The 13,793-nt window shown below is 43.3% G+C and overlaps 1 protein-coding gene across 1 annotated transcript in view; it reads left to right on the top strand.

The window, feature by feature from the left end:
* The first annotated feature begins 1,678 nt into the window (after positions 1-1,678).
* cracr2b (calcium release activated channel regulator 2B) overlaps positions 1,679-13,793 on the top strand; it is a 33,656-nt gene continuing 21,541 nt past the window's right edge. Inside the window, exons 1-3 of the mRNA XM_035395292.1 lie at positions 1,679-1,959; positions 12,211-12,467; positions 13,142-13,253. Coding sequence (XP_035251183.1) covers positions 12,213-12,467; positions 13,142-13,253 — 367 coding nt within the window. The 5' untranslated portion in view covers positions 1,679-1,959; positions 12,211-12,212. The remainder of the gene's footprint in view (positions 1,960-12,210; positions 12,468-13,141; positions 13,254-13,793) is intronic.

The raw sequence follows: 13,793 nt of genomic DNA, 5'->3' as shown, positions 1-13,793 counted from the left end.
TACATTTGACAAAGGTTGATCCAACAGGTTGCTCTGCCTATCAACTAATTCGTAATTTATTTAATAATTTATATATTTGATAACAATTAACAAATTCAAATCAACTAAATTTACTTTGCTTGTTGGATAATTAAGAGGTTTTAACTGTTGATACTCTTGGGTTTGGTATTCAGAGTGCCAGACGTCAAATGAGGGTATTAACTCCTTAAAACCCATAGATTCATAAATTAAACATAGTTCACATAATCCTCATGTCCCTGACAGGTGTGTGTTGGCTATGAGAGTTGGGGGAGAGGGGCTTATTTATTTATTTATTTATTTATTTGAATGAGTCTTGTGAAAATTTACTGGTTTGTAGGTGATGTGGTATATTAAAATATGTCATAGGTCAAAGTCTCCAAAATTCCTACAAAGGACACAAAATTGACACAAAATGGGAGACGAAAGTACCAATCTCTCTCTTTCTCTCTCTTCCACACACATTTCCTCTCTCTCTCTCTCTCTCTCTCTCTCTCTCTCTCTCAAACCTCACACACTTTCCCTCTCTCTTTCTTTCTCTCACCCCCCCAAAAAAACTACCAAAAAATTACTAATATTAAAAAATAAAATACATTTGAGAAATAAATCTTTCATACATTGTGCTTATGAAAAAGTATCCAAAAAAGGAAAGTACAGTGTTCCAAAATCTAGAAAGAGCAACTAATAAAAAAATCTGACAACTTTGCAATATGAGAAAATGTATTAAATTGTTTTTGTAATATTGCATGATTGACTGGATTCAGTAAGCGACTGTCCCTCAGGCTTTAGCACTTGGCCATATCCTGAGCTGCAAATAAAGGAAATCTTCTCTCCTCCCTGGGGATGGCTCTCCTATCGGGTATGTCTCTCTAGGTAGGGACAGCTAGAGACGAGTCTAATTTCTTTATATTTCTCACACGAGGTCAGAAGAACGTTCTCTCTCAGTTACGTGTTGATTGCAGTAGATTCATCAGAAGAAGTAACCAACAATGGGGTTATTTGCAGAGCGCATCCCTGGAATCTGGGTAATGTGGTCTCACATTAGCATTTAAACCTAGTCAGGGTCATAGTACTGTAAGATTAACTTGGTCAGTACTGGTCAGGCTCTTAGTAGTGTGAAATTAACCAGGTCAGTACTGGTCAGGCTCATGGTACTGTAAAATGAACCTGGTCAGGCTCATAGTACTGTAAGGTTAACCTGGTCAGGCTCATAGTACTATAAGATTAACCTGGTCAGGATCATGGTAAATGATAATAAATAAATAAATGATAATAAGAATGTAGCCTTTTTTTAATACAGTAGAACCTTCCATGCGATGTTCAGCAGCACAAAGCACGTTACGTATAACATAAAATAAAAACAGCCTATAAATGCTTCGCTACTGTTGAATATACAGTTTATGCACTTTTTTTTGATAAACACCCTACAGAAAAATGAGTGACAAATAAAAGCTAACATTTGATATATGGAATTATGTTCAAAATGATCCGCCGAACGGATAAAAATATGGACTTTGATTCTTTATGAGTGGAGTACAAGGATGCAGATAAAATGAAATTACGGTATTACAGACAGTGCATGTACACCAATACATATGGTAATCCGAAAACGTGCACGAGAAATGTGTGGAGTGTTTCACTTTGCCACCTAGTGGAAGAAAAGGCGAAAGTTTGGGCTCAGGGTGAAATGTTTGGCGTATAGATTAAGTGGCCGCCCTGAAATGTGGGCTGTCTGTAAAAAGGTAGAGTAATTTTCATAATGGCGTGTTATATTAGTATTAGTCGTCACAATGCCCTGAAGCATTAGTGATCGCATTGGCTATTTGATTTGATTACAACCCAATGGAGAGAGAGATGGGGGAGAGAGAGAGAGAGCCGTCATAGTTGTACACCTGCCACTGTGTGGTTGCACTAATAGGCGCACATTCTGATAAGGGGAAGGTGAGTCTACCATATCGACTGGCATTTATTAATTTGTAACGCTCGGTTGGTTCATTTCCTGCTAAAGCGTGTGTTAAAAGTTCGATTGTTTTTGGAGTGTGAGAAAGGAATTTTAAACTGCATATCGCTCAACCCAGGGCAAACGGCTCCAGGTTGTTTGCACAGGCGATACCGAAAGGGAACTCCTGTGTCCTAACTTTCAGAGTAGTAGGCTACGTGTTCGGCTACATAGTTTCAAATGACCCTCCACATACATGTCTTTTGATACGTATACGCAGTTTGGGATCAATAAATAACTTAAGAGTGTAGAGGGAATAATAATAATAATAATAATAATAATCTTGAGCTGTATAATGCAGCCAAATTCCACACGTTACCTTATAGTGCTCAAACTAAACATCTGGCAAAACAAGCTGGTGCGGACGCAGTTATTCATGCTCTAGGCTACACATAACAACTTAATTAAGATCAGGTTTCCTTGAACAGAACTCATTTATTTAGGCATACATGTCGTAAAACTCAGAGGGTAGTATCAGAACAGGATTAGGACCTTGCACTAGTCTATAGTTGCCTGAATTATTCATATGTAGTATGCAATCTGTAGGCTTTAAACTCCTATATATCTAAATTATGCCATCAATGTTGAGCCAATTGGAACACATTATACTTTTCTGGCATATGTTTTACGCGGTTACTATATATTAAGATATAAGACATCTTTTTTTTTTTTTTTTGATGGAGTTGAACAAATTGTCATTCCTATGCATGAATGTGCTTTAGCGCTCACGCTGTAATACATACACGACACATGAACAAAGTTTGAATGAATGCTGAAAGATGCTGTATATAGTGTTTTTTAAATATTTTTTTTATTCACGCATTAATCGTGTATTTTTCAAAATGGGACGTCAACCCGGCGTCAAATATACCAGAATAAAATTAACTTGACAGTTTACTCATGCTCTGTAAATCACCGAGCTTCAGCGATACAGTTTACAGTAGAACACTAACTGTGAGTTGACAAACCAATTCAATGTTGCCCGTCGGGGTAAAACGTACCCTGAGCTGAATTAACCCTAAACGTTTTGTTATGTATAATGTACATAATAACCTCGTCTGAGGTAGTTCAGCAGATAAACCAAACGCTAACTTACATAAAACACTCCGTTTTTTTGTATGTTGCGTTGTATAATTAATATTATAATATATATATATTATAATATTATTATAATATAATTAATATATATATATATATATATATTAACGGATATTTGACGCAGATATTGTTAGGAAGTTCTTAGTATAGGCCTACCTATAATTCAGTTCATTGTCAGGGGTGTCTGTGATTGATAACACGACCAGTATTATTATAATTGTTCCATTGCTGTGAAAAATAAGATATAGTGTAACGAACAATTCGGCAATGAATTGGTCAAGGTCCCTTATATTGAACCCTTGCGATCCACAGCTACATGTTTGAGCTTTCCTGAGACTGACAGCGAATGGGGGTGTTTGTGGTACATTGTGCTGTGTTCAGCTTTTAAAAGCTGGAATAATCTTATGATTTTGAAGGTCTGTCCTGTTTTAAAGCATGTGGCTGATTGTTGAAAATTGTATGTGAAGTATGTATACTGATGTGAAGCTACCTACATTGTATGCAAGTAGTTTCACATCAGTAACTGAATGCGCAAACTAGGAGGGATGCATGTGTTAAACAGATGACTTGTAGGAAAAATCAGCAAGGTAACAATTCAGAGTCGAATGTCAGATTTCAAATTTAGCCAAGGGGGGAAATATATAGACAAAATAACTATACAAATCATGTTTAAGCTATCATCTTATTTTGCACATTTCTATGTTTGATTGTATTTCGTGGTTTTTTGCACGTCAGCTGGACGCTGTTTACGCAGCTGCTTTGCTGGGATGGGGTTTTGCTGGTGTGGGCTTTTACAGCTTTATGTGATCACATAAAAATCTACCGCTCGATATTTCTAGAAGTTATTCTCTCTTTGAAGCGATTCATGTCCTGCTCCTCGTGAGGCAGCAGTCTAGCATAATGATTAGGGGATTGGGTTTGTAAGTCAAATGTGTGTTTGATTGCCAGGTGAGCCATTGTTGTCGTACCTTAAGCGAGGTGCTTCACCTGATTTGCTTCAGTAAAATTCTCGAAAGTAAGACTCATCCCTCTTCACTCTCTTACCCTATCATGCTTTCAATGTGTATATTGACCACAGTAGCCTCATATTCTTTTGAATATGACCTCTGTTTTCTCATAATCGATTGACAGCGTAGTATAATGTCTTGTAAGGTAGGACACTGCCGTTGTACCCTTGAGCGAGGTACTTAACCTGCATTGCTTCCGTATGTATCCAGCCGTAAAGATGGATGCTATGTAAATGCTTTGTAAAAGTTGTGTAAGTCACTCTGGATAAGAACATCTGTAATGCTGCCTGTAATGTAGTATAATGAATATTACCACTATATCCTCATATTCTGAACTGATAGTGTTTTGAATTCACCGCTATTTTGAAACGGTTATCAGTGGGAATTACTTTAATATTTGATGGCAGTTGATTCTGTTCAATTGCTGCCAAGTATGGACAAGTGTTTTTTGCCAATGAATTTTTGCGGACAAGGGACAAAGGGACAAGGGACAAAATCTGTTGTACTGGCTCTAGTGGTGGGTCTATGAATATCATTGACAAGATTAATAATAATTACAAACACTGCGGGGGAAAAAAAAAAACACTTTACCAGTCTTAAGCTGACAGGATGGTCTGGGCAGTTGACAGGCCGGCTAAGCAACTCCTAACCTAAAAACACAGTCCGCTATCCCTGTCTACTAATGGAAAGGAACAGAAGTGAGTCTTCCAGCAAATAACTTTTCTACTCTGACCTAAATCTGTCTAAAAAAGGTGTTTTGTGGTGTGGTTGATGGCCTCCTGTGTGGAAGAACTCAATGCAGCTAGAAAGAAACTAGTTCCCATGCCTACAATGAAATGGCTACTACAGTCTTCAGATCTAAAAGGAAGTGTGTCTGCGAAAAGCCCTTGCTATCTGCTGTTAACAAGAAGAAAAGACTCCAGTGGGCCGAGCACCATCAACACTGGGCCATCAAGATTGGGAAAAGGCAGATGCACATCCTTTTAGACCAGCAGATCATAGTTACTGTTTCACTGTAGTCAGGGCAACCAGTTTCTCTCTGCCTGCATTGAGTTATTTCTGTAGGTGTGGTGCAATTTTACAATGGTTGCTTTTGCTAGACGCCAGAAGACATTTGTCTACTGCCTCTTGATCTTCCTTGGTCTTCTCCTGTTAACATTACTGCCCATCAGCTGGACCCTTCTGAGTGTGTACTGAACACTGCACCTGGAAATCTTAAGTTTCTTTGCAATTCCTCACAGGAAATAGCCTTGCCACAACATGTTTACTTGGCCCCACACATCTAAGCCTAACGCCGCCGCCTTTGCCAAATTTCGTGCAGCTTTAGTGCCTATTTTACTTACACTATAAGCCAATGGTGTTAGGCTATCTGGAGTTTTAAAACAACTTAAGGTGGATAAGATTTCAGTCAATTCCACCTCCCTCCCACCCCCCACCCCCCATTTGCAAAATGACTGTATAGACTTCCTACAATTTGTTGAAATTGTAATTAAGGCCAAAGGAGGCTTTTTTTTTGAGGAAAGCTGTGTCTATCATTATTTTTAAGTAAAACTCATCTTTTTGTATTATTGTAGGTAGAAATTGGAAAAAAAAGTCCGTACTTTGGTTTTGTTATTCAATAAATGCGCATATATTGACTGGACTCTTCTCAACCTAAGGTTTAAAAAAAAAAAAACTACAGGTGGACTAATGCTTTTGGCCTGAGGGCAGTTCTCACGTAAAATAAGTATATGTACAGGGCTTTAGGGACAGTTTACATACAAATTTTGAATTCACACCCCTCCCGTGGTTACACTGTGGAATCCCCTCTTAGTGTTTTTTGTCCGGGTTCCCCTAATTTCTATTTTTTCCCCTCTTCCTTGTAATCTGTTCACTAATGCGACGCGTGTGGGAATGCAAATGGCTTTGAGTGCTTTATTTGCATGCGTCTGTCTGTTCAGACTTTTCTCCCTCCCTCCCTCTCTCCCTCCTTTCCTCTCTCTTTTGCATCACCTGACACTATCCTGTTCCTCGCTCAGCACATCCTGGAGAGTGGCTGACAGGGTGGGGGTGGTGGTGGTGGGGGTGGAGGTGTGTGTGTGTGTGGGAGGGGGGGGGGGTGGTAAAGATCCTAGAGTAAATAGGATGAGTTTTTGTAACCTATCTTTACGCAGCCATGTTACAGAGATAGCTGCGTAAACCTAGGTTATATATCTACTTCTATTTTTTGTTGCAATGCATATGGTTCATTTTTTAGGTTAATATTACATTTATTGATTATGAATGGGCCTCTCGGCCTTCTTGCTGATACGGCATGTTTGTGCTTCTGAGAGTAACGCGGCTGTTTTCCACTGTAAACGGCCTTGGATATGAGCGTCTCCTGAGTGACTGCGATGTAGTTCCCCTCGGGGCAGGAGGGCTGATCCAGGATCAGACTGCCTCTGAGCTCTTTCTGAACAGGGTTAACGTGCTAGAGGAAGGCTGATCCAGGGTCAGACTGCCTCTGAGCTCTTTCTGAACAGGGTTAGCATGTGGCTAGAGGAAGGCTGATCCTGGGTCAGACTGCCTCCGAGCTCGTTCTGAACAGGGTTAACGTGCTAGAGGAAGGCTGATCCAGGGTCAGACTACCTCTGAGCTCGTTCTGAACAGGGTTAGCATGTGGCTAGAGGAAGGCTGATCCTGGGTCAGACTGCCTCCGAGCTTGTTCTGAACAGGGTTAGCATATGGCTAGAGGAACACTGATCCAGGGTCAGCATGCCTGTAAGCTCATTCTGAACAGGGTTAGCATATGGCTAGAGGAAGGCTGATCCAGGGTCAGTGGTCCTGCTCTGGGCTCCGGTTGTACCGTCTGAGCTGAGTTACACAGGCTGTTCCGGGTGCAGGGCGGATGAGGTGGGTTTGGCCTTGCGAGAGCTCTGTGTTTGTGCAGATTGTTTTGTGTCTCCTCTCTGTTCTCTGTTCTTGGCGGTTCTTTGCTGTAAGGTGGCGTGTGTTTGTCTTCCCGGCGCTGTTCTGTAAACTGCTGGTAATAGCTGAGTAAACAAGCCTATCGCCAGGCAGAGAGCGTGCGTTTGTGTGGTTTACACCCGTCTGCCTGTCCTGAGAGGCCACTGATTTCAGTGAAGGCTTGCTGTGTTTAGTAACGGTACGAAAGAGTCTGAGCGACTGATATGTTCAGGGAAGGCGGGATAGTCTGGGTGATTATTGTGTTCAGTAAATAGAGGCCCTGTGTGATTACTGTGTTCAGTAATTTAGAAGCCGTGGTTAATTACTGTGTTCAGCAAAGGTATGAGAGAGTTTGCTGGGATCCAGGTGCTTGGGGGGGGGGGATTTTTCCGGGAGAGGTGACGCAGTGCAGTGTCCCTGACCTGTACAGCAGCAGCGGGGGGGGGGGAGGGGTGGTGCTTGTAGTCAAGGTCCCAGCATTTGACAAGAGGGGAATGCTTAAGCATGCCCCCCCCCCTCCCCCCCCCCTTCAGTACAACCCCGGATTCACACACCGCTCAGCAGGATCCTGTCATATGACATGAGTCTGTAGGGAGAAGGGAGGGAGGGACAGAGAGAGGGAGAGAAATACTTCTACTAGTAATAATAATAATAATAACAACAATAGCAGTTATAATAATAGTCAGAGTGTATTTCTAAGCAGGATTGCTGACCTACAGTTACGAATTGCAGTGACATCTGAGACAAATATTGAAGTCCATTATAGATGGATCAGATTAATGTTCTGGAAGAAGTCTAGGATTCATACTGACAGACACGTAGACGCACACAGACACACACATGCAGACACAGACGCACAGACGCACACACACAGACAGACACACACATGCAGACACACACAGACAGACGCACAGACACACAGACAGACACAGACACACACATGCAGACTCACACAGACACATACAGACAGATGCAAAGACCCAGACTGACAGACACACACAGACAGACAGACACGCACACACACAGACACACACATGCAGACTCGCACAGACACACACAGACAGACAGACACGCACACACACAGTCAGACAGACCATGACTGCACGTCCCTGACGCACATTCCTCAGAGATGCCTACTCAGTTAATTTTCTGTTCGTTCTGGATTAACCTGTCTCAGGGTCAGGTCGACCCACCCATCTGGAAAAAAAAGCAAACAAAAAAAAACCAAGAACATAAGACTAACTTGTCCCTAGAACACCTGCAAGATGTGGACTTCCCAGCGACGAATGTCAATGGGAGTGTCGGTAAAGACGCTACCGCTAGCCGTCCGCTGGAGTGCCAAATTGACGGCCACCGCAGCCAGCTGGCGCTCTGATTGGTGCTCGCTTGCCAGGACTGGTGGACGCTGGGAGGGATTGAGTCCAGTCCAGTGGCGAATCCCTTCCAAAGTGATACGAATCAAGCCGATCAACTCCACAATGACCAGTGTGTGTGCTGGTAATTCGATATTGTAGTCTTTTTTTTACAATTGTTTCCCCTACTGGTGTTTATCCTCTTGATATCTGATTTCTGTGAGCTATATGCCAAAACAAATGACATCACCCTGCGTGGAAATGAAAGCACTTGAATTTGATATACAGTTTCCGTCTGTGCCCTTTTTTCTCTTGTTTCATTTTTGTCCGTAAAAATGCATTTGAAATGGTTATCTTCTTTTCGAGTGGTGATGACATTGTGACCATCGGTAATTTGAAATAAAATATACAAGCCAAAAAACCAAAAAAGAAAAAAATGCTTTTCACCGCATGCATATTTTGACCTAATGTAGAAAAATGTTAACGCTGATTATATAATTTCCAACCGTAAGCTACACTACATTTCCTAAAATATATGGACACCTGAGCGTCACACCCATGCTTGTTGAACATCTCATTCTAAAGCCATGGGCGATAATATGGAGTAATATGGACCCCCCTTTGCTGCTGTAATGGCCTCCACTCTTCTGGGAAAGCTTGGAACATGGCTTCAGGGATGCGCTTCCATTCAGCCACAAGGGGACTGATGTTGAGAGTAAGGCCTTGCTCGCAGTCGGCATTCCGATTCATCCCAAAGGGGTGCAAGTCAGGGCTCTGTGCAGGCCGGTCAAGGTCTTCCCCACCAAAATCAGCTAACCATTTCTTTATGGGCCTTGCTTGGTGCGTGGGGGGCATTGTCCTGCTAAAACAGGAAAGGGCCCTCCCCAAACCATTGCCACAAAGTTGGGAGCGCACAATTCTCTAGAACGTCACTGTGTGCTGTAGAGAACTCATCACTCCAGAGAGATTCATCGCTCCAGAGAACGCGTTTCCACTGCTCTGGAGAACAGGTTATTTTTATGCACTAAACACTTCAGCACTCAGCGGTCCCATTCTGTGAGCTTGTGTGGCCTACCGCTTTGCGGCTGAGGATATATTGCTCCTGTACGTCTCCACTACACAATAACTGCACTTACGGTTGATTGGGGCAGCTCTAGCAGGGCATACATTTGACAAACTGACTTGTTGGAAAGGTGGCATCCTATGTCAGTGCCACGTTGAAAGTCACTGAGCTCTTTAGTACAATTCATTCTACAGCCAGTGTTTGTCAATGGAGATTGCATGGGCTGTATGCTTGATTGTGTGCACCTGTTAGCAACAGGTGTGGCTGAAATAGCCAAAAGCACAAACTAGAAGGGGTGTCTACATACTTTTGGTTGTGTACATTAGACTGCTTAATGATGTCAGTATGAACTAAAACATATGGGAAGGTGTTATGATTTTTACTTGTTTTACTTGAATGCAAATTTCTTCATTTTTGTTTTATGATGATCTTACATTTGTTACGTTGCATTTATCAAAAGCAGCAATTGTTGCAAGACATCGCATCAATCATCAAACCGTGTTTATGAAGTGCTTCCGCAGTTTGTGTCTGTGCTGTATATTCATATGCTAAAATACAAAGAGGAAAATGGTAAAACTGGGTCACAGCCAAGTTTGGGAACACCTGTTCTGTACCTGATATTGATTCAGCACGCTGTTGCATACTAAAAACAAAAGGCTATCGTTCTTCCCCCAGTAAAAGTCTAGCAGCGAAAATACGCGAGTCACTCTGAGTCACTCTCGATAAGGGTTGGGGTCGGGATCAGCTGATTTACGAGCTCACTGTTTCTTGTTCCAGCCCAGGACAAAACTCGTCGGGCCAGGGCATGCCTCGGTGATTGGGGAGGCAGGCGGCGCAATGAGGCGCTGTCTCCAAGCAACCGTTGCGTGGCTCTCGAAAGCGAGCCGCTCGAAAAACTTCGAACCTGGGCGCGAGCTCTCGCGGGCGGGCGGGGGTTTCCCTTTTCGGCCTCGGGGTCTCCGCTTGCGCGGTCCTCCCCGGCCCTCGCGGGATGACGACGTGCTCCGAGACGCCGTTCGTCGCTCTGTTCTGCGCCTGAAGGCGGTATGACGGAATCGCGAAAAAAAAAAAAAAAAAAAAAACTCTGCTTTTGTATTTTGGGAGCGTGCAGTTGAGTGGGTTCTGCAGTGAGCAGGTGGTTTCCAGAACACTGCGGATAACCGCGCGCGTGCCGTGTGTGCGTGTGCACGTGTGTGTGTGTGTGTGTGTGTGTGTGCGCCTGTGCGCCTGGTCGCATGCCTGCATATCTTTAAGCGTGCGTCATGCCTGTGCGTGTGCGATGCGTGTATATGTGTGGGTGTGTGTGTGTCTCATGCCTGTATATGAGTGTGTCTGTGTGTCTTGCTTATGTGTGTGTGTGTATGTGCGTGTGTGTCTCATGCTGGTATATATATATGTGTGTGTATGTGTGTATGTGTCTCGTGCTGGTATATATGTGTGTGTGTGTGTGTGTGTCTCATGCTGGTATATGTGTATGTGTGTGTCTCATGCTGGTATATATATATATGTGTGTGTGTGTCTCATGCTGGTATATGTGTATGTGTGTGTCTCATGCTGGTATATGTGTATGTGTGTGTCTCATGCTGGTATATATATATATGTGTGTGTGTGTCTCGTGCTGGTGTGTATGTGTGTGTGTGTGTGTGTCTCGTGCTGGTATATATGTGTGTGTGTGTGTGTGTGTGTGTGTGTCTCGTGCTGGTGTATATGTGTGTGTGTATGTGTGTGTCTCATGCTGATGTATATATGTGTGTGTGTGTGTATGTGTGTGTTTCATACTGGTGTATAAGCGTGTGTACAGCAGGTTCAGTACAGAGGCGTATCCTGTCCGGTGTCATTCCCGGCGCGACCCTCTGTTCAGAAGCACCGAGGCGGAACAGACACATTACTCATTAACTCTGGAGGAGCGGTTCCTCACGCTAACTTTGCTTGGACGCTTTAAGGGCCATAAAAATCTAACAGGAAGCGAGCGTTTAAAATGCAGCTCGTACTGTGAACTGCAGTTCAAGAAGGAGATAACTGCAGTCTGTAAACACCACAGCGAGCGCTGCTATCCAAAACAAGGCCGGCGTGCAACCGAATTTAACGATAACGTTTACTCTCCGTTTCCCGCTCTTTCTGAAAGGAGCAGCTGACCTGACTACCCCATTTAAATCGGTCAATCAAGTTTTATTGATGTTGAACATTTTATGAAGGATTTGTCTGAACACGTTTTACGGTTTTCCCTGGCCCAAACCCCCCATAGAGCAAGTCAGTGGCAAGGGAAAACCCCCTGAAGACATGCCATTCTCCTGTGGACTGAGGGTGCAGGTTCATACATTACTCAAATACCCACACATACCCAATCAGTTAGCCCGTTCACTGAGCTACGTTGGTATATATAAAGACATTGTTTCAGGATCAGAAGGATCGGCACTGCTTAATATCGGTTTTGGTTTGTTTGCTGATTCATTTCATATGAACAGCTTTCGTGAATCTGCGAAATATTCTTAATTTTTTTTACTTTACAAAGGTTGGTCCCTCCTTTTGTACAGTACATATATTTTTAGTCCAATTGCCTTTCAACAGCTTTCCTTTGCTCCATTACCTGCTCTTCTCTGGTGCGTTTAAATTGTTGGAGTCATCTGAGAAGCGTAAGTCTGTACCGCAATGCTGAGCATCAGAAGCTGGGTGGCGATTGGTGTGGTGCAGCGTGTTGTTGTTTAATGCAGAGTGGCTGAAGGTCTGTCTGTCTCTCCTCCTGCTCAGGGATGTCTGGCTGGTTGCATCCAGGGGAGGTGTTTGTGGGGGAAGCCAGGGGGGAGGCAGCCCTCTCCAGCCCCAGGTTAAGGGGTGGAGTGAGCCCCAGGCCCAGGCGAAGCAGGGGGCCGGCGGGGTCCCCCGACCCCGGGGAGAGGATGTCGGAGCTGGGCTCGGCGCAGCAGGACCGGCTGGGGAAGGCCAGGGAGCTCTTTCTGCTCTGCGATAAAGAAGAGAAGGGGTTTATCACCAAGAGGGACATGCAGGTGAGTGTGTGTGTGTGTGTGTGTGTGTGTGTGTGTGTGTGTGCGCGCGTGTGTCTGTGTTTCTGTGCGAGTCTACGTGTGTGTGTGTGTGCGCGCGCGCGCGTCTGTGTTTCTGTGCGAGTCTAAGTGTGTGTGTGTGTGTGTGACCACAATGACCACAGACTCTCAGCTCTTAAGACCGTTAACTTCTGTACCTTCTGACCCAATGTAAACAGACAGAATTCACAAACAACTTCACACGTCCACAAAATAAAGCCCAAACTTGGGTTATTTAGTGTTTTCTCCTTCTTTGTTTTCCTGCCGATCACAAATGCTCCAGTACCACAATCAATAATTCTCCCCATTTGGACATTTAGCTGCATCTTCCAATTACAATATCTGATAAAAATAGTAAGATAAAAGTAATGAATTGCAGGACACTCGGATACACAAGCAAAAGGACATGCAAAATCTAGTCCTGCTGTTAAAAGTGTTTGGCTCACATAAAGTTTGAATGACCACATTCTGTTCAGGTGGTAAGATGGAAAAATGCTGGGACAAATTACATTAAATAATTTTGGAAACACTAGGTAGCATTGCTTTGGAATAGAGATTGTTAAATTTGTATTCTAGATTTAGCAAGTTTTAATTAATGACTTACCGACAGTCTCTCTCTCTCTCTCTCACTCTCACAGAGGTTGCAGGGAGAACTGCCTCTCTCTCCAGAGCAGTTGGAGTCCGTGTTTGAAAGTTTGGACAGAGACAGAAATGGCTTCTTGACGCCACTGGAGTTCAACATGGGTTTAGGTCAGTGTGCTGATTAAAGTCTCATTCTCAACTGTGATTCCTAGGCTGTGTATCTATGTGGCTAATGGCATTAGCTATGCAGGTTAGTGACCTTACTTCACTTACTTCACTTTTTATCAAATGTACAGCTTTAAACTCATTCCAAATACATGCTAAGCAAGTCTGCAATACAAATTACAATTTCCATTATGATAGCATAAATTGGAATTGTACTATGACCACAATACATAAAAAATCCCTCTCTGAATTATGGAATACAATAATTGAAGTACAGCTTACAAATGTCTATGCGGTTGCACATTCATTACTGTGTGCACGCTTCCTGGGCATATGGTGTAGGGTATAGGGTATATGGTATATGGTGTAGGGTGCAGGGTGTAGGGTATAGTGTATTGGCCTGCAGGACCGTCAGCCAGAGTTAGCCCTGGAGCAGTCTGGGTTCAGTACCGGACCTTTGGGCCCATCCATGCACTAGAACAGTGTCTTGGCAGAATCAGCCATTCAGCAACCCCAAATAAACCTATTCTGACAAATCAGGAA

The sequence above is a fragment of the Anguilla anguilla genome, chromosome 16, assembly GCF_013347855.1.
Source record: "Anguilla anguilla isolate fAngAng1 chromosome 16, fAngAng1.pri, whole genome shotgun sequence".
In the NCBI taxonomy this organism is placed as follows: domain Eukaryota; kingdom Metazoa; phylum Chordata; class Actinopteri; order Anguilliformes; family Anguillidae; genus Anguilla; species Anguilla anguilla.
This window is presented reverse-complemented; position numbering and strand designations above follow the sequence as displayed.